Source organism: Schistocerca cancellata, chromosome 4 (genome assembly GCF_023864275.1).
Source record: "Schistocerca cancellata isolate TAMUIC-IGC-003103 chromosome 4, iqSchCanc2.1, whole genome shotgun sequence".
NCBI classification, from domain to species: Eukaryota; Metazoa; Arthropoda; class Insecta; order Orthoptera; family Acrididae; genus Schistocerca; species Schistocerca cancellata.
Genome location: NC_064629.1, coordinates 891,837,558 through 891,860,212, shown reverse-complemented (window position 1 = coordinate 891,860,212; position 22,655 = coordinate 891,837,558). Strand labels below are relative to the sequence as shown.

General features: G+C 36.6%; 1 protein-coding gene across 1 annotated transcript in view; it reads right to left on the bottom strand.

Annotated features, from left to right (window-relative positions):
- Window positions 1-22,655, bottom strand: part of LOC126185051 (uncharacterized) — a 707,909-nt gene that overhangs the window by 142,358 nt on the left and 542,896 nt on the right. The window contains exons 56-57 of the mRNA XM_049927806.1: window positions 9,509-9,619; window positions 9,235-9,409 (exon numbers count right to left, since the gene is read on the bottom strand). Of these exons, the coding sequence (XP_049783763.1) occupies window positions 9,235-9,409; window positions 9,509-9,619 (286 nt within the window). The remainder of the gene's footprint in view (window positions 1-9,234; window positions 9,410-9,508; window positions 9,620-22,655) is intronic.

Sequence of the window (22,655 nt, the reverse complement as noted above, 5' to 3'; positions counted from 1 at the left end):
AACTGAGACAAGGTTGTAGTCTATCCCTGATGATATTCAATCTGTAAACTGAGCAAGGAATAAATGAAACCAAAGACAAATTTGGTGAAGAAATTAAAGCTCAGGGAGAAGAAATAAAACTTTGAAGTCTGTTGATGACATATTATTGTTTGAGCATTGCACTGATTACCATATACAGGGCATAGAAATGAGCATCCCTTGTGTAGAGAAACAACTGAAAGAGTTGAATGCAAATAAGTCACCAGGTCCAGACAGAATCACTTGTTGGTTTTACAAAGAGTACACTATGGCATTGGTCACTTACATAACTTGCATTTATCACAAATCTCTCACTCAGTGCCAGATCCCAAACAACAGGACAAAAGCACAGGTGACTCCTACATATATAAGAGGGGCAAAGAATGTACCTTACAGACCAATATCCTTAACATTGGTTTGCTGTAGAATTCTGAAACAAATTCTGAATACAAGTATAATAAATTTCCTTGGGACAGAAAGGCTTTTATCCACAAATTAGCAGGGTTTCAGAAGTCATCAATAATGTAAAACTTTGCTTGCATTTTTCTCACATGATAGCCTGTGAACTATTGATGAAGGACAACAGTCAGACTCCATATTCCTAGCTTTCCAAAAAGCATTTGATACAGTGTTCCAAAGTAGATTGTTAACAAAGGTATGAATACATGGAAAGGGTTCCCAGATATGGGAGTGACTCAAAGAATCCATTATGTTATACTCAATAGTGAGTGTTCAACAGATACAAGGGTATTGTCTGGAGTGCCCCAGGGAAGTGTGATAGGACGGCTATTATTTTCCATGTAAAAGAATGATCAGGCAGATGGTGTGAGCAGCAGTTTGCAGCAGTTTGCTGATGATGCAGTGGTATACAGGAAAGTATTGTTGTTGAGTGACTGCAGGAGTATACAACATGACTTAAACAAAATTTCTAATTGGTGTATTGCATGGCAACTAGCTCCAAATGTAGAAAAAATGTAAGTTGATGCAAATAAATAGGAAAAACAAACCTACAATGAGCAGATACAGCATTAGTAGTGTGCTGGTTGACACAGCCATGTCAATGAAATATCTAGACATAACACTGCAGAGTGATAGGAAATGGAATGAGTATGTAAGGATTGTAGTAGGAAAGGCGAAAGGTCAGTTTCAGTTTATTGGAAGAATTTTGGAAAATTGTGGTTCATCCATAAAGGAGACCACATATGGGACACTAGTGTGACCCATTTTCAACTGTTTAGGAGCCTCACGAGGCCAAATTAAAGAAATATATCAAAGCAATTCAGAGGTGGGCTGCTAGATTTGTTTCCAGCAGGTACAAACAACACACAAGTGTTACAGAGATGCTTTGGGAACTCAAATGGGAATGCTTGCAGGGAAAGCGAGATTCTTTTGGAGGAACTTTATTGAGAAAATGTAGAGAACTGGCATTTTAAGCTGACTGCTGAATGATTCTGCTGCTGCCAACATAAATTTTTTGTAAGCACCATGAAGGAACCATAAGAGCAATTACAGATCGTACAGAGGCAGACAAACAGCCGTTCCTCCATGGCGCTATTTGCTGTAACAGGAAAGAAAATGACTAGTAGTGGTACAGGTACCCTCCACCATGCACTGTATGGTGGCTTGTAATGTACATATATAGATATAGGTGTAGATGTAGGCACTGTAATTCTGTAAGAGACAGCAAAGGACTTTGTAAATTGTAAAAGAACACCACGAGACAAATGAAGCAAGCATGTTCAGAAGTATGTAGGTCCCAGCAGTTATTTGGAGATGAAGAGGCTTGCACAGGATAGAGTAAGATGGAGAGCTGCATCAGGCCAGTTGCTGGACTGAAGACAATAACAATAACCGGGATGAAAGAACAGCAGTGTCATATTATGAACCAATATCATGAATTTTCAATACTTTTTACAGTTTTATCTAAAATACTTTTTTGCCTACACTGTTGTACAGTATGATTTTTTATCAACGTTTACAAATGTACTGCTCATGTGAAAATACAGTGCAGGTCAGACAGTACTTCATACCAGTATTAGACATGCTTGGTGCTGCTCATTTTGTGAATATGGTTACAGAAAACTAACCTCATATGCCTCCACATGTGCCTTACTCCCTTTTTTCTTCATTGTCTCTACACAAGATGTACAATGGAGGCAGATCTGTTGCACAGTCTACATCAAATAAGAATTCTTGACATTTAGCGAACAGGGTTACTCAAGAACAAGGTTTTCTTCCTTCCAACAATTCTCACTTAATTTCCTAATAAATGAAATCTGAGATTTGCAACAGGTTACAATCAAAGCAATGCATCACTGAGTTCCTCATACCAGTGCGTCACTGAGTTCCTGCAATGTCTTCCATAGGATTTACTTGATAATGAGGTTGGACACTGAAGTATCAGTAAAAGGAAGCCATATTAGTCTTTCAAATGGCTTGCTTAACACATACATGGCACTTTTCCTGATTACCTATGACAAATTCAAGCTTTCTATTCACATTTCCTACTAGAGGTTTCATGTGCTCATTCACAGTCTCAGACCTAAGTATTTAAACAATTTATTTTAAAGGTTTGTTACTAATGTAGCATCAATGATAATAGGTGTTAAAAGGAATGTTAAGATATTTAGAATAATATTTCTGCTTAGAATTGTGACAGGAAACAGACTGCAGATTATATGAGTAATCAGCATCAAACTATCTTATCTGAGTAGGAAGATATGGAATACCTGTGGATAAAATTCGAGAGTATTGTTTCATTTATTTATTTAGATCCCATAAAACTAATACAGCAATACATTCGCATAGATGAAGGATATTTCAGATTATTACAAACTATGCAAAAGGAACAAATTAAAATCTCTCTAGCAAGAAGAGATGTAAGTATAAGACAAAATACACACATTAATAGGTATAGACAAAATTACATTTAAAAAAGTTAAAATATAGGTAGATCTTAATAGCTACATAAAAGACATAGTAATGTTAACAATGATTCCATCTATCATAATGCATAAGAGCACCTCAGGTTTATTGAAACGAAAAAATCAAATAGTGTTAACACAATCAAAATATTCTTCAACTGAATAAAAGGAATTATCTATTAGATACTGTTTGAGCTGTTGTTTAAATTTGGGAAGATCGTGGACAAGTGATTTCAGTGATGGAAAGAGAGCATTGAACACCTTGCAGCTCATGTAATGGACTCCTTTTTACACAATACTAAGGTTTTTTAATTCATAATGGAGGTCCATCTTCCTCCTGGTATTGTGGGTATGGCATGAATCATTGGTTTTGTACAGTTGCTCATTTTTACCAATGAAACATAACAGGGAGTAGATATATTAAAATGAAGTTGTCAGTACCCCTAATTTTCTAAAAAGGTTTCTACAAGAATGTCTAGTCAGACTCTGCTCAATATCCCAATAACTCTTTTTTGGGAAATGAATACTTTTTTGGAAAGTGGATGATTATCCCAGAAAACTCTGCCATACAACAATAGTGCATGGAAATAAGCAGTTTTTATGGTGTCTGAGTCACAGATAGTGAATTACAAATGTTGCTGAGCTTAGTTTTTTGAGAAGTTATAAAATATGTTCACACCATTTTAGATTGCTGTCATTGTGTACACATATGGAATTGGATGTCTCAACTTGTAGTAAACTCCCTACCATTACATTTAATACTTAACTGATCCTCCACTTTCTTACTTACTTAGAAATGAAACAACTGGGTATAATTAACATTTAGTGATAACCCATTATTTTCACACCAATGATGTACTTAATTAAAGACAATACTGGTGGAATCCTCAAGATTGTTTTTGGGGTTTTTTGTTGATGAGGATGGAAGTGTCATCAGGTAAGAGAATAAAATGAGTTTTAAAGCTAGTACACAATGAAAGGTCATTGATAAAAATGAGGAAGAGAATGGGGTCAAATACAGAGCCCTGAGGAAGACTGCAGCCAATAGAGCCCCAGCTATATGACACAGAGTGTCCCTCAGAGTCATTTGACATGACCTTCTACTTTCTCCTGGTTTGGTAGGATTTAATCCATGAGCCAGCTAATCCACTTATACCATAATATTTAGTATGCTTTAGAAATATAGTTTTGTTTTGTTGATTTATCCTACAAATCTTTCCAGACTGTGGGGTATGCTGAGCATTTCTTTGAGGAGTGGGAAAGAACTGCTGTGAATCAACAGCCATATTAGAAAGTTGCTACAAAGGCACAGATAGCTTCATCATATATTTTAATGCAAATGAAGCCTTGTTGACAAATGTAGTACTGCCTGCCACACACTGTAAGGGGGTTAGCAGAGTATTCTCTCATGGGATTATACACATCATTTAGCGGTTATGCAAACAAGTAGTAAAGGCTGCAGCAATCAGTCACAAATAATGTTCACTGCTTATCTAGATTTTGGTCACTGTGTGGCCATCTTCAGTGGTAAAAAAATGTAAAAACCCAGTTACAATAAGGTAACATGCATGCCTTATTAAGATACAGTTGCATAAGCTTTAAGTGTAAGCCAGGCATAAAATACATACCAATAAATGTAAGTAAAACCATCAAAACCACATGCACATACACCTAGTCCCAACTGGACTATTCATGTGAGAGTTTAGTTCACAATGAGTCTGCTGTTTACAATTGCAACACAACTGGCTTCAGTGTTCATTACACCAGTCTACAGCACCCTCCTTACATGAATGATGCCTTGACAACATGTATATCACAATTTGTATGATTTATCATTTGATTTATTATTTTACACTTCTTAAAAACTTATGTAACTAAAGCAAGGTGTAGCACAGGGCTCAGTATTGGGACCTCTACCTTTCCACCTGTATGTTAATAACTTGAGCCTGAATGTAGATGCACACAAAACAATAATATTTGCTGATGACACAACTGTAATCCTTACAAGGGAGAATACTGAGGCTGTGCAAAATGCAGTGAACTTGGCCACTGAACAACTCAGCAACTGGGCTAAAATCAACAGATTAACTATCAACACCAAAAAGACAGCTTCTGTGAACTTCCACACAACACAAAATGCAAATTCCTCTGAGCCACTTGTCACTGTAAATAACCAGCCAATAGATACTGACACCATTTTCAAATTTCTGGGTCAGTGGGTTCAAGATAACCTGAAATGTAATACACATACAGGAAAGGTAAATGCCAAAATTAGTACTGGCTGTTATGCATTGAGTGTACTGGAATGATGTGCTAGCTTGAAAACGTTACCCAGCACATACTATGCTTACATACAAGCCAACCTAAAATATGGTGTGATATTCTGGAGAAATTCTCCAACTGCCCTGAGCACATTCAAAATCCAGAAGAGAGCAATGAGGATCATTACTGGGAGCAAACCCAGAGACTCCTCCAAACCCATCTTCAGAAAGTTTAAAATCCTTACACTGCCTTGCCAATACATTCTCGAGACTCTAAAATTTTTTAGAAACCACATAGTGCCAACTGACTCCAGAGTCATAAAAAATAATGAAATACATAATCACAACACCAGGAAAAACTCAAATCTGCATGTTTTATGTACAAACACTCAACTGTGTAAAAAGGGAGGTTTCAACACGGGCCTCCAACTGTTTAACACTCTTCCCACAAGTATAAAGTCCACTGAAGACAACATAAAATTTAGCTGAGCTGTGAAGTCATATTTGTTGTGTCATTGTTTTTACTGTATAAATGAATACCTAGAACAGTAATCTTGCCGGCCGGTGTGGCCGTGCGGTTCTAAGCGCGTCAGTTTGGAACCGCGTGACCGCTACGGTCGCAGGTTCGAATCCTGCCTCGGGCATGGATGTGTGTGATGTCCTTAGGTTAGTTAGGTTTAAGTAGTTCTAAGTTCTAGGGGACTGATGACCTCAGTAGTTAAGTCCCATAGTGCTCAGAGCCATTTGAACCATTTGAACCAGTAATCTTGCTATTTATGTTAAATTGAAAACATTGAGCAATGGAGTGAAGTAAAATTAACCAATCTTTGCAATACAATATATCAGAATACTATATGTTAATATATGTTAACAATGTTAACTGACATTTTCTGACATCTGTAACACACTGTGTATCATAAGATCACATGGAATAAATAAATAAATAAATGTACATAAATCAAATAACATACCTATAACTAAAACCAGTGACTAATGTTTTATAGTTATCAGTGATGGTAACTTAGTGAACTAGCCAATGGTGTCAGTTACTCCTGCACATTTTACAACTAAACATAATTTAAAAAATACAAACATCTTGATCAAATACATACTGTAATAAATGTTTTATTAAAACTGTGTTACATAGTAAGTGCAGTTAAAGGAATTTGAACAGATAAGAGTGGGGTTATAAGTCACCATACCATCAGCTGTATGTCAAAACGGCAGGAATTTATCTGGTTTAGAATGCCCTCTTTTATTAGTTTCATATATAAATCCATCAGATTTACACAGTTTGGTATTACAATAAATAAACTGTCAACTCTGTCATGTAATAATGTGGGATTTGGCTACTAAGCATCAATTCCAACAGCTGCATTGAGCTGACAATAATGACCTAAATATTATTACACTCCTCCAAGATGACATATGAGTATAAAGTTTCTGGAGACAAATGTAATGTATTTTCCACATTAATACATGATTTTGTTGACAGTCTATTAGTTTTAACATCAAACTGTATACATTATAATGGATTTGTTACTGAAACTCGTAAGAGAGGACATTTAAAAGCAGTAACATTCCTGGCCTTTCGACACACTACTGCTGGAACAATAACTTATAGCACCATTCTTGTCTGCTCCTTTTCCTTTAACTTTACTTAGTATTTACCATAGTTTTAATAAAAATGTTATTAAGTGGGGTATTTGAACATCATGTTTTGTATTTTTAAAACTATTTTCAGTTGTAAAATGTTCAGCACTAACTGATCCCACTGGCTAGTTCACTCAATAACCACTATGTATAATGGTAAAACATTAGTCACTGGTTTTAATTACAACCACCTTATTTGTTTTATGAACATAAGTTTTTTGGTATTATGTTCATAAGATTTTAGAAGGTATAAAATAGAAAACAAAATGATGTTAATGCATTTTGTCAATCCATCATAGATGTAAGGAGGGTGCTGTAGATTGGTATTATGTACACTGAAGTCAGCTGTGTTGTAGCTATAAACAGTGGACTAAGTGTGAACTCAGCCTCTGACAGGAGTAGTCCAGATGGGATTATGTGCATAAACAAGTGGTATGTATTCTATGACTGACTTACATTTAAAGCTTATGCAACCAACTAACAGTTTAACAGTCAGCAGATGATGTTTGAAGTGATTGCTGTATCAATCAGAAATCTACAGATACCAGTCTTTGAATGTTGGCCCCTATTTTGGCTGAAACCAAGGTTGGAATCTTCCTACACATCGGTCAGGGGACCTGAAGATGGCGTAATATATTACTGAAACTGGTAGCCAAATAGAATAACAGTTTGGAAATTAGAGAGCATCAAGGTGTTTGATTTGACATTCATTACTGACAAGTGAACTGAGTTTTTCTATAAGGTTTTTCGTTCAACTTGGTAAATGACCCAGACGGCAAAAAAGTATTCAACAACTGATTTAACAAAAGTTTTTCAGTGCTGTCCTTTGAGTGTGAATTACACTTTGTTTGGATACTTTCTATTAATATCAGAAGAGAATTTGCCATTCCAACAGCTATATTTATGCATTATTTTCATTCTGATTCATTCTGGTCAGTTATCCCTAGACATTATATGATTGTCGCTAAGTCCTGTGAGTGGTCCCAAATGTTTAATCCAATGATACCAGTTCTTTTCATCTATTAAGAAGAAATAAATGCCCTTCCTACATCCAGTAACAAACTGGAAATGGTGTTACCTTACCATGCAAAACTGTGCCATCTGTGAATAGCCTCAGATAGCTGCAAATATCTGCCAACTCATTCATAAAGAAAAGTAATAGTCCCATCACACTTCCCTGATCTGTGCCCTATTTTATTTTCACTTCTGATGTCTTCACAGTAAATCTGGCCTACTGATATCTGTTTGCCAGCCGAAGTGGCCATGCAGTTAAAGGCACTGCAGTCTGGAACCGCAAGACCGCTACGGTCACAGGTTCGAATCCTGCCTCGGGCATGGATGTTTGTGATGTCCTTAGGTTAGTTAGGTTTCACTAGTTCTAAGTTCTAGGGGACTAATGACCTCAGAAGTTGAGTCCCATAGTGCTCAGAGCCATTTGAACCATTTTGATATCTGTTTGACTGGAAGACTTGAGTACATTTCTAGATTTATCCCATTACTTGGTAGACATACATTTTGTTTGCTGAATGACAGCATGGAACTGTATAAAGACTTTCAAGGAAAAAGTCCTCTGCAGGACTCTAGTACATACACTTTTCCTTGTTTCATGAATGAACTGTCTACAGTGGTGCGCAGAGTATATATATGTAGGTGTAGTTATTATCATTATGAAAGTCTCAACAGGGGTTGGCTTCTGACACATCACCAGCCTCTACGAAATAGATTACTGCACAGTAACAAATTTTCTTTAAACAGAGAGTGTTTCAGCAATGAAAGCTGTGTGATATGAGAAACAGAATGAAGTTAAAAATTCAGTTAAACTCTCACGGGCATTACAATCCAACAGCAAATGACTTGATTATAGACACTAATGTACAAAACATTATGAAAGACATCTACTGAAATGAAATTTGTAGCATGATGTGTTCCAGCAGGAACAGCTCACAATTAAAAAAAAGAAGTCAGAATACACTAATTAATTTTGTGTGAAGCTTTTGGGAAAATCAGTGCAAACATTTTGTCCTTTTTTTAGTTTCATTAGACACACCCACACCCACACTTACCAACCAACCCCCCCCCCCCACCCCCCCCACCCACACACACACACACACAACCTCACAAGCCACGATAAATTCACTAGACATTACGGGAAGGAGTGCAATAATTTGGAGCCATAAGACACACCATTCATTACTGTTTTCTGTTTGCAAGTGAAAAATTATTATCTGAATGAAATTTAAGATTTGTATGTTCATGCACCACATTTACACATCAGTTATAGGTAAAGTATGCACTAAAAATTAAATGCAGTAACATTTATCAATTAAAGAAAGTAGGTTGTTAGAGAAAATTTATAACATAGGGATAATCAACATTACCTAAAATTTCATTGCTTACTTCCAACGCAGCTGTCTCCACATAATGAGCAAATGTTACGAAACTAGGTTCAAATGTTCGGAGGAACTTATTCCAACACTCAAAAAGAAATACAGTGGTCTTATCCCACAAGTCCACAATATGCTTCCTGATTGCCACATTTAAATCTTTCATAAACTGCGAAGAAAGAAAATTATTAATGTTTTAATAACTCCACAATATTTCCATTGCACACCAGGAATAAACTGTCTTACATATTAATAAAATATTGATTACCTTGTCATATTTCTCAGCAAAGTTTTCAAGCATTTCTGCAATTTGGGCTGTTGATTCTCCTTTCAGGAAAGAGTTTATAAAATCCATTATCTTCATATATGAATTTTTAATCTGCAAAATGAAACACTGCACTGTTCACAGATTCCACAGCAATGTTTTAGTTTTAGAACTTATATTGATTTCAGAATAGTTACAGCTAAGAATGTGACTGTTATACAAATTCACAGACCAGACCTGCGAGAATTCCAACCATTCTCAAGAATCATATCATATTAATTTCTTTTGTATTTTAATGATATGCCAAGTTATAGAACAATGACAATACACAACAGCAACATCTAGTATTGTTTCTTATATATGTTAATGACCATATCTCTAATATAAAACAAACAGAATAAGTTCTTTTTGTAGATACAGTAGTATTTTAATCAATTCAAAAACACATACAACAACAGAAGAAGTGGCAAACAATATTCATAAAAGTATTATTGAGTAGTTTCCTGACATTAGTCTCACTCTCAGTTTTAAAAATACATAACACATTCACTTCTGCACTTCTATCTGTTCTTAACCAATGATAAATACAACACACAGTGAGGAAATAATAACTAGGTTGGAAGTTTCAAAGTTGTAAACTAGAAAAAACAAATTTTTAATTTCTAAAACAACTCGTTTTATTCACATTTTCACTTAGAATCACTATAAATGTTGGGGAGAGATGAGTAACCATGTTAATATATTTTGTGTATTTTCATTCAATAATGTCATATGCAATAATACTCTAGGATAATTCATCTTTAAGAAAGGAAGCTTTCATTGCTGTAGGTAAAATGAATGGCACTCACATAGTATCATCTTGTAGAGATCTGTTTAAGGGGTTATGTGTTTTGACTACTGCTTCACAGTATGTGTCTTCCCTCATGACATTTGTATGGCATTGTTGGCTAGGAGGACCCTATTTGGGGAAGTTCGGCCGCCAAGTGCAACTCTTATTTCATTCAACACCACATTGGGCGGCTTGCGTCCCAGTGATGAGGATGAAATGATGATGAAGACAATACAACACCCAGGCCCCATGTGGAGAAAATCTCCAACCTAGCCGGGAATCAAACCCAGGCCTGCTTGCATGGGATGTGAGTACTTTACCACCCAGCTAAGCAGACAGACAATTTGTTGTAAATAACACAGTACAGATCAAAGGGAATAATAATAATAAAGATTTTATTGTCTTTAGGCCATTACAGCAATTGACAATGTCAAATGAAGATACAATTTATAATACAGTGTGGTAAGGTATTGACTACTGAAATATTTTAGCTTATATTACAATGAATGTACTGCATTTTACAGATGAAGAATTCATTGATATCATAGAACAGGTGGGCAATAAACCGTTCATGCAGTTTTTCTTTGAGTGTATGTTCAGGAAGATCCTGTATAGCATATGGCAGCTTATTAAATAGTTTGTGCCCTGTGACTTCATAGCTATTTATTGATTTTGATAATCTGTGGTAAGCCGTATATATGTGTTTGATGCTTCTTGTGTTGTAACAATGTATATTTTCTCTACGTTTCACATCTTGTAGGTTCTTCTTCATAAAGATTAAGACATTGTATATATAGAGGTTTATTACTGTCATAATTTTTTGTTTAGTAAATAAGGATTTGCAGTGAGCCTTACGTGAAAAAATTGTAATTACACTAATGGCTTTCTTCAGCAATAATCAATAATAGTATGTCATGTATATGACTACAGTTACCCCACAAGATAATGCCATAGGATATTATACTTTGGAAAAACGCAAAATAAGATGATCTGATGTGTGTTTCAGGTACACAATTTCTGAGTTGTCTTAATAAATAAATTACTCAGCTTACTACTAATATAGTTTACATGTTGGCCCCAGGATAACTTTTTGTCTAAATAAACTCCCAGGAATTTAACAGAACTAGGGTCATCAGATAGTGGCTTGTCTCTTAGAGTGAAGATTATCTGCTGAGTTTTATTTTCATTTAGCAGGAAACCATTTGCTCTGAACCAATATGCTGCGTGAGTGAGTGTATTTTCAGCACAGGTTTTAAGATCATTAAGATTGTTACTGCTATGAAGAAAATTTGTATCATCTGCATACAATACAGATGTGGATCTAATAAACGAGGGGAGGTCATTGATCATTATCAGAAACAGGAAGGGGCCCAGTACAGATCCCTGGGGCCCAGTACAGATCCCTGAGGTACACCTACTTTAACATTTTCTATGTTTGACATTTCCTTACCAACACAAACTACCTGTTGTTGAGATAAGCTTTTAATAGTCTGAGACTGTTTCCTTTGATACCATAGAATTCTAATTTCTCTAGTAGTGGTGTGTGCGCAAAAGAGTTGAAGGCCTTACTTAGGTCACAGAATGAGACCTGAGCAAAGCCTTTGTTCTCAAAAACTTTGAGGATGTAACTGACTACCATGTTGATTGCATCAATGGTCAACAGATTCTTCCTGAACCCGTATTGTGTAGCATTAATTATTCCTAGATTCTCAAAGTGAGATGATAATTGTTGGTACATGGTGCATTCTATTACCTTGGAGAATGTGGGTACTATTGAAATAGGCCTGTAGCTAGATGGACAGCCTTTATCTCCCTTTCGTATACTGGGACAATCCTAGACAGTTTTAACTCATCAGGAAAATATCCCTCAAGTAAGCACTTGTTTATGCAATGGGTTAAAGGGTACAGTATGCAATCACACACTTTTTTTTAGCTGGTTGCATGATATGCCATACATATCTAAGCTATCAGATGATTTCAGTTGTTTTATGACCCCCCTCTACAAATCTAGGCGATACTTCAGAAAAGGTTAGCATGCTTGTATTTAGTGACTGTCTACCCCAATTTTGGGAGAGTAACTCTGATGGACTAATGTCTGGTTTGATAATTGCGTCTCCTATTTCTTTCACTGAATTAATAAAAAAACTCATTGAGTGTTTGAGGTGGGATATTAATTTTGTCTTTTTTAGGATCTGTGGTAGCACTGTTAATTACTTTCCAAGTGGTTTTGCATTTATTGGTGGAATTAAGTATGCTATTGGCATTGTAGGTGTTTTTGGCTTGCAGGATGGCTTTTTTGTATTCATTCCTGCATTCCACATAGGCTGATTTGGCATAGTTAGACTTCATACTATTGTATATGTTGTACAGTAACAAAACTTGTTTCTTTAGATCTGCCAGCTTTTTAGTGTACCATATATTTTGTCTGTTTTGAGATCTGGATTTGTGGCTGCTGTCCATTATTTTGACTTTCTTTATGGGAATACTATGGTTAAATAAGGTCAAGAAAGCATTAAAAAAATATCAAATATTATTTTGGCTGGCAGGTCATTACTTGATGTGTAATGTCGATCAACACTACTAAAAGAATACTAAAAGAAAAAGGACATCATTATTCCACATTAAGGTTGTCTTTAGTGCAAGAAGGTGTGAACATTGCTGCCACAAAATTTTTTGATCACTGACCCAACAATATGAAAATTCTGGCCAACAAAGAAGTCAAATTCACAAATGAAGCGAAAAAGTTTATGCTGAATTTCTATTCATACAATACATAAAAGATGGTGGGCAGAAATTACTAATTCACATGTGCATCCTTATAAAAATGTAACATGATTCTCAAATGCCTCATTCCACATCTTTGAAGTTAACTGTAATGTACTTTGCAAACTATATAAAAGAGGAAAAGTAATTATGCATTATACACTCTACTATAAAAGTTTTTAAATAAGCTACTTCACCCCCCTCCCCTCTTATCACCCTCAAATCCTTTCATTCACTCATTGTGTTCCATAGATCCCATCATGAAGGAGAACATTCAGGGATGTGAAAATAGTTAATGCATACATTAACATGACCACAAAAATATTTAGCACAGAATAACAATTTTGGAGGCCTATTTACAATGAAAATTGCTGCTTGTCGTGAAGCTAAGAGCAATTTACAATCACTGAGGCAATGTAATCATATAATTACCACATGAACAATGACCACATGAATATTTCTCACAGAATATGAAGTTTAGAGGCCCACTTACAATGAACATTGCTGCTTGTCATGAAGCTAAGAACAATTTACATTCACTGAAACTACGTAATTATATAATTTGTAGAAATGGTAGCTAATATGTTATGACTTTAATTTAAGTCAGAATTTGTAGGTAATTCATTTTTTTTTAATTATCAGCAACAAGAGTCATTATGGAGATGCAATGGGAAAATTTTTAAAGGAGTCTTGGAAGATTTGCAGTTATCTACCTTACAAAGTTTTTGTACTGCTCACTTTTGCCGAATAAATACCTCATTTGGTTTGACAAGAATGCCTCAGAAGAAAATTCCATAATGCCACAGGGAATAAAAGTATGTTTAAAAGCCAACACTATTGTCTAACATGAGCAGAATAAGAACTACTACTAAGAACGAAACATGCTAGAATGAGCATGTATATTATGTTATTCACATGTTGCCATTATTCTAGCTCATTATTCAGTTGGACATCAACGACCTTCTGATATAATCTTTCATTTAATGTAAGACCATCAATGTGTGTTTTTCACACAGGCATTAGATGACTTTTTGTGAAATAAATACTTAAATTGTTTATTGTATTTTGAGTTATCATTAATGTTTAATTAAGATCCCTTACACTTTCATCACAAGCATTATAAATTCTGAACAATGTGTTAAAGACAATTAAAGGGCCATTTATGTAGGCTTCAAGCAAGATTAAAACCCGCATCGAACCTTGTGCTAACTGATGCATAAACACACACAAAAATGTACACTGTACAATTTACTGTAACTTTTTTTCCCTGTGGTGGTATTTTTTTACTTTTATCTTGTAACACAACATACAAGGTGTACAACTTTGCTTCCGCCATTTTTTCACCAACATTAGAGGCTTTAATGAAACAAATTGGTTACACATGTAGCATTCAAAGTATTTTCCATCGCTGGCCACTACTTTCTCCCATCTTTCGGGCAGTGTACAAATCCCACGTCAGAAAAATTGTTCATCTTTTGAAGCAATCCAAAAATCAATCCAATTTGTGACTTCTTCATGAGATCCCATTTTTACAATTCCAAGTACATTTTGATCTCTTTTGCAATGTGGAGTTGAGCGTTGTCATGCAGCAAAAACCTTTTATTGTGCCCTTCACTGTATTGTGGCCATTTGTCTTTTAATGCTCTGCTCAAATGCATTAATTGCATTCGATAACAAGCACCTGTGTTTGTTTCACTTGTTTTTAACACCTCATAGTACATGACGCTGAACTGGTCCCACCAAATGCAAAGCATGATCTTGGAGCCGTGAATATTCAGTTTTGCAATTGATGTTGAAGCATGGCCGGGATATGCCGATGTTTTTTTGCATTTAGGGTTATCATTTTTAATCCCCAGTCACAATGCAATGCAGCAATCCCTTCCATTTTTGCCTCTGAAGCAACTGTTCACAAACATACAAACACCGTTCAACGTCTCTTGGTTTCAGCTCACACAGGACCCAAGTTCCTTCTTTCTGAATCATGCCCATAGCCTTGAAACATTTTGAAATGGCTTGCTGTGTCACTCCCACTAACCATGCCAATTCTACTTGAGTTTGGCAAGAGTCTTCACTCAGCAAAGTCTCCAATTCTGCATTTCTGAAAACATTCTGTCTTCTACCACTATGGTGGTCTATGACGTTAAAATTACCATTCTTGAAGCATTGAAACCACTCATGACATGTTCTTTCACTAGTAGCATCCTTACCAAATGTACTTGAGAGCATTTGATGAGACTCAACCACTGTTTTCTTCATATTGAGATAAAACAGTAACACGTCCTACAAATGACGAGAGTTAGGCTCGTAAACTGACATTTTCAATCAAGTACAGCTTTATGACACAGACACAAACCAACTAATGTCTGAATGAGGTTATGTTGACCAAGGTCCAAGCTAACTGTCTGATGTCTACGATCTTCTTTCTTTCGACCTTTACTTACCGTTGTCGCCACCTATCAGCAACAGTGGAAGCAAATTTGTACACCTTGTATAAAATTAAATGCACTAAGTTAACATACTTTTTGTTCTAATTATTCTCTTTATTTTCTGATGGAGGAATCTCATTTACACTATTCAAGGAATTGCTTACAGATGTATGGATGACTTGTGCACTTGTCATATGATTGAATACGTGTCTTCCCTATTTCACTACCTGTACTTTTTTTATGTAGTTTTATGTTACATTCTCACTACAACTCACAAACTGCACATTGCTGCACTAGATGTGAATAAGTTCATGGTGCTCTTAGGTTATCTGGAGTATCATTGTTGGTATTTTTTATAGTGCTACACTCATGTAATTTTAATATAACTACACCTCATTCTTTCTTTACCAACTTAGGTCTGAAGGTTATGTTTCAGTCAGATTAAAAATGATCATCATTAATGATAAAATAATGATCCAGATGGTATTTTCCATTCATAAAGCTTTAAAAAGTGTATGTGAGGGCTGGAGGGTGGTCCCTACATTTTTTGTTAATTTCAGAATTTCACATATTTCTAGAAATGATTATATCTGATTCTACTCAGCTGCAGGTTAAGCATTGCCAACTGCAAGGAGGAATGTTATGTCTCAAGTAAACACTACATTGCTAGGTTATAAGGTTGTTCATAGGAAAACTACAACACTTTCTTGTTATTGTCATAGTTTACGCATTGTTTTGCAATTTTAGGGGTGTGAATCTTCACGTGACATTACTGAAATAGAGTACCCAATCTTCTGTGTCTCACCTCTGTGTATAGCACTTCACAAGCAACAGAAAGGAACAGTTCAACATCTAGAGCACACTGGACTCGCATTCGGAAGGACAACGATTCGATCCCGTGGCCAGCCATCATGATTTAGGTTTTCTGTGATTTCCTTAAATCACTTCAGGCAAATGCCAGGATGACTCCTTTGAAGGAGCACAGCCAGATTCCTTCCCCATCCTTCCCTAATCCTATGAGACTGATGACCTTGCTGTTCGGTCTTCTCCCGCAAATCGACCCAACTCAATGTCTAGTTCAGCAGAAACATGACTGCAGTGTGCCTGCCTGACACCTGTCCCCAGTTACCACATGATGAGCCCTGCTTGTTGCACATCTTAATTTCAACAATTGAATTACACTTGACCCATCAAGGCTTGCAAGACTTCATTCCATTTCACATGGTACAGTGATTGTAGCAGACTATGAAGAAAACAAGCATGCTACACTGTAGGTGTATTCTGTTATACTTCACATATGGACCAAAATGCAGAAGAAATATCAGTTTGTGCACTGGACGGGAGGAAAAAATGGTGAAATATCAAGGTCTAAAAGATGTTTGGCTCTTCTTAAATTACACAGGATGCAACCCAGTGCGACATCCAGTAACAGACTTATGAGTTCTGGATTGCAGTTATAATGGCTACACACCTATGTGCAAACCAGGGGGAAACAAGGCCCATTTTGGTCCAGTCCTAGGCTGACTCAACTAATCAATTATTTAAAAAAATGGCACTTCTGAAGTCTTGCCCCCTCATGGACAAAATACTGTTGACTCTAACTTTAATAACTATGTAAATAACAAACTGAGTAGCACCAGTACTTGGATAACAACAAAATCATTTCTCTCTTGCTATGATGATCTGCAGATGGTATACATAGTTTTGTTTGCATATTTTCACTCAGTACTGTTATAGAATAATAGATTGTGCATTTGGGTTATTAATAACACTGCATTTAGCATGAACTGCGAAATTTAAAACCATACTACTAAGAGTAAAGTATTTTCCATGCAGACTATGTGTTCCTGTCTAGGATTCAGACAGAAGTTTTATACTCTGTTTGTTGTTGTTGTGGTCTTCAGTCATGAGACTGGTTTGATGCAGCTCTCCACGCAACTCTATCCTGTGCAAGCTTCTTCATCTCCCAGTACCTACTGCAACCTACATCCTTCTGAATCTGCTTAGTGTATTCATCTCTTGGTCTCCCTCTACGATTTTCACTCTCCACGCTGCCCTCCAATACTAAATTGGTGATCCCATGATGCCTCAGAACATGCCCTACCAACCAATCCCTTCTTCTAGTCAAGTTGTGCCACAAACTCCTCTTCTCCCCAATTATATTCAATACCTCCTCATTAGTTATGTGATCTACCCAACAAATCTTCAGCATAATTCTGTAGCACCACATTTAGAAAGCTTCTATTCTCTTCTTGTCCAAACTATTTATTGTCCACATTTCACTCCCATACATGGCTATACTCCATACAAATACTTTCAGAAACGACTTCCTGACACTTAAATCTATATGTTAACAAATTCCTCTTCTTCAGAAACGCTTTCCTTGCCATTGCCAATCTACATTTTATATCTTCTCTACTTCAACCATCATCAGTTATTTTGCTCCCCAAATAGCAAAACTCCTTTACTACTTTAAGTGTCTCATTTCCTAAACTAATTCCCTCAGCATCACCAGACTTGATTCGACTACATTCCATTATACTCGTTTTGCTTTTGTTGATGTTCATCTTATATCCTCCTTTCAAGACACTGTCCATTCCGTTCAACTGCACTTCCAAGTCCTTTGCTGTCAACAGAATTACAATGTCATCGGCAAACCTCAAAGTTTTTATTTGTTCTCCATGGATTTTAATACCTAGTCTGAATATTTCTTTTGTTTCCTTTACTGCTTGCTCAATATACAGATTGAATAACATCGGGGAGAGGCTACACCCCTGTCTCACTCCCTTGCCAACCACTGCTTCCCTTTCATGCCCCTCGACTCTTATACCTGCCATCTGGTTTCTGTACAAATTGTAAATAGTCTTTCGCTCCCTGTATTTTACCCCTGACACCTTTAGAATTTGAAAGAGAGTATTCCACTCAACATTGTCAAAAGCTTTCTCTAAGCCTACAAATGCTAGGAATGTAGGTTTGCCTTTCCTTAATCTTTCTTCTAAGGTGAGGTGTAAGGTCAGTATTGCCTCATGTGTTCCAGTATTCCTACGGAATCCAAAATGATCTTCCCCGAGGTCCACTTCTACCAGTTTTTCCATTCGTCTGTAAAGAATTCATGTTAGTATTTTTTAGCTGTGACTTGTTAAACTGATGGTTCGGTAATTTTCACATCTATCAACACCTGCTTTCTTTGGGATTGGAATTATTATATTCTTCTTGAAGTCTGAGGGTATTTCACCTGTCTCATACATCTTGCTCACCAGATGGTAGAATTTTGTCATGACTGGCTCTCCCAAGGCTGTCAGTAGTTCTAATGGAATGTTGTCAACTCCTGGGGCCTTGTTTTGACTCAGGTCTTCCAATGCTCTGTCATTCTCTTCAAGCGGTATCGTATCTCCCATTTCATCTTCATCTACATTCTCTTCCATTTCCATAATATTGTCCACAAGTAAATTGCCCTTGTGCAGATGCTCTATATACTCCTTCCAACTTTCCGCTTTCCTTTCTTTACTTAGAACTAGGTTTCCATCTGAGCTCCTGATATTCATACAAGTGGTTCTCTTTTCTCCAAAGGTCTCTTTAATTTTCCTGTAGGCAGTATCTATCTTACCCCTAGTGAGATAAGCCTCTACATCCTTACATCTGTCCTCTAGCCATCCCTGCTTAACCATTTTGCACTTCCTGTCAATCTCATTTTTGAGACGTTTGTATTCCTTTTTGCCTGCTTTGTTTATTGCATTTTTATATTTTATCCTTTCATCAATTAAATTCAAAATTTCTTCTGTTACCCAAGGATTTCTACTGGCCCTCATCTTTTTACCTACTTGATCCGCTGCTTCCTTCACTACTTCATCCCTCAAAGCTACCCAATCTTCTTCTACTGTATTTCTTTCCCCCATTCCTGTCAATTGTTCCCTTATACTCTCCCTGGAACTCTGTACAACCTCTGGTTTAGTCAGTTTATCTACGTCCCATCTCCTTAAATTCCCGCCCTTTTGCAGTTTCTTCAGTTTTAATCTACAGTTCATAACCAATAGATTGTGGTCATAGTCCACATCTGCCCCTGGAAATGTCCTACAATTTAAAACCTGGTTCCTAAATCTCTGTCTTACCATTATATAATTCATCTGAAACCTGTCAGTATCTCCAGGCTTCTTCCATGTATACAACTTTCTTTTATGATTCTTGAAACAAATGTTAGCTATGATCAAGTTGAGCTCTGTGCAAAATTCTACCAGGCAGCTTCCTCTTTCATTTCTTACCCCCAATCCATATTTACCTACTACATTTCCTTCTCTCCCTTTTCCTACTATCGAATTCCAGTCACCCATGACTATTAAATTTTTGTCTCCCTTCACTATCTGAATAATTTCTTTTATCTCATAATACATTTCTTCAATTCAATTGTCATCTGCAGAGCTAGTTGGCATATAAACTTGTACTACTGTAGTAGGCGTGGGCTTCGTGTCTATCTTGGCCACAATAATGCATTCACTATGCTGTTTGTAGTAGCTTACCCGCATTCCTATTTTCCTATTCATTATTAAAGCTACTCCTGCATTACCCCTATTTGATTTTTTATTTATAACCCTGTAGTCACCTGACCAAAAGTCTTGTTCCTCCTGCCACCGAACTTCACTAATTCCCACTATATCTAACTTTAACCTATCCATTTACCTTTTTAAATTTTCTAACCTACCTGCCCGATTAAGGGATCTGAGATTCCATGCTCCGATCCGTAGAACGCCAGTTTTCTTTCTCCTGATAACTGCGTCCTCTTGAGTAGTCCCTGCCCAGAGATCTGAATGGGGGACTATTTTACCTCTGGAATATTTTACCCAAGAGGATGCCATCATCATTTAATCATACAGTAAAGCTGCATGCCCTCGGGAAAAATGACGACTGTAGTTTCCCCTTGCTTTCAGCCATTTGCAGTACCAGCATAGCAAGGCTGTTTTGGTTAGTGTTACAAGGCCAGATCAGTCAATCATCCAGACTGTTGCCCCTGCAACTACTGAAAAGGCTGCTGCCCCTCTTCATGAACCACACGTTTGGCCTCTCAACAGATATCCCTCCGTTGTGGTTGCACCTATGGTACAGCCATCTGTATTGCTGAGGCACGCAAACCTCCCCACCAATGGCAAGGTCCATGGTTCATGGGGGAGGGTACTCTGATACAAACATTTTTAATAGGTTGCCAACAGACATAGGCATGAAATCAAAATTCACATTCATTAAAAAAATAGGAAGGTCTAACATTATTTACTCCACTGGCAGAGTTAAGCCTCAGGAAACAGCAAAGATAATGTGTTCATAGGTTGTCCACCACAAAGAGCCTGTGCCAGATTAACACCATACAGATTTGAGGCAGCATGGCAAGGGTTGAAAATGAGTGTAACATCAAAATCTGCTGATCTGGATTCTGAATAGTAATTTCTTGTATGAATGCATGAAGAGTTTGTAATACGTTGCTGTTATTTGGTGGGTGAAATGGAGGTGACTGGTGACTGCTGATGCTCAGTGCATCTCACTAATAAAAAGATTAAATTTTTGTTTGCTTCGAATTGAGGACAATTTCTAGTAATCACCATACAAGGAAGTTATTTTATGGCAACGATTCAGGACAGAACTGTGACTGCAATCTCAGCTGTGGTGATGCTATTCATAATGACTAAGTACAGAATTTTTATAGAATGTTAATCATGATAAGAGAAATTCTGTTGAACAAAGTGTCCACATAGCCCATGCGCCAATCTTACATAGGGGAGTGTGTAGGCCACATCTTGAAAATACTGCATGATAGAATTAATTTTTAAGACACAGTTTACACTCACAAATAAGCCATACAATGTCAGCCAGACATATTTGGATGGCAAGAAGAAGAAGAACTGAACAATTTAACAATAAAACGTGTAATTATTCATAAAATGCACAAATAATAGAGAAGTGCAAAATCTTAGTAAGCCATGCTAAACATTGTCTACCACTGGGTCACTAACAGTAGCTTGTGCTAGAGCAGTGGCCACAAATACTTAAATCAGTAAGCATTTGAGATCAAACAATTTCTTGGCAATCCAAGATGTTATTGGGTTCCACTGGGAGCCTATTTAGGGCATCTACAGTCATATATTTGTCTACTGGTTTATAATGAATCTGATAGTGGTAAAGCTCTTCAGAGTATTTATCACCAGGATTCTAACATTTGTACTTTTCTCTGAGACATTTTGTCGTAAGTGTCAAATATGACAAGTACTGATTTGTGTTTTGTCATATTATAAAATTTTCCCCAATATACTGAAGTTCTTCATACTACAGACTGTCACAGGAGCTTCAGTCATGTGTTGGGCATGGTTTAGCGTATTCTACAGACATCTTCATTGAAAATCATAGTCCTGATTGAGTGTCTGCAGTGACTTATAACTGTTTGTCAAGGATATAAGTCATGAGGCACGTTGCTCAGTTTAGAATCTGTATGCTGTATCAAATACAGATGACCATGGAAAGAGAATGCCTTACCATTGGAGACACTTTGATCAAATCACAATTTGAATGGCATTTGGTATAAACTTATCATCTTATTAGTCTTTCCTAAGAAGGTCTGCTGCTTGGTAACTTTTTTTAGGAATAGGTTGGACTTCATAACATATCAGTGCTGCATTAAAGGTGACATTCTAGCAGTGCTTAGAATATGGCCCACATACTCTACCTGTTCTTTTGAAACATTTTTATCTGTTGGATCTGCCTTTAAAACCAGTATTCTGTAGCCTTGCAAAAACCATGCACAAGTTCTTTACATGCTGGTCTGTGTCACACATGACAATATCATCCAAATAATTGTTACATTTAAGCATATTCAGGTTTTATTGTTTTTTTATGTTTAAATATACACATATGCTATAAATGCCACATCGAAACAATTGCAGTTATGCATTCCAAAGAGATTACAGATGACTGTAATCTCCTGTGATTACTTGCTAAGTAAAAGTTGCAGGTACACATCTGTGAGGTCAATTTCTGCAAACATACTTCCATCTGGCTAACTTTGCAAATAGCTCCTTGGGGCACAGTAGTTAATATGAACTTTTTTAATATATCCAAAGATGCAGAATCTCCCATTAGCTTTCTTTTATTATTT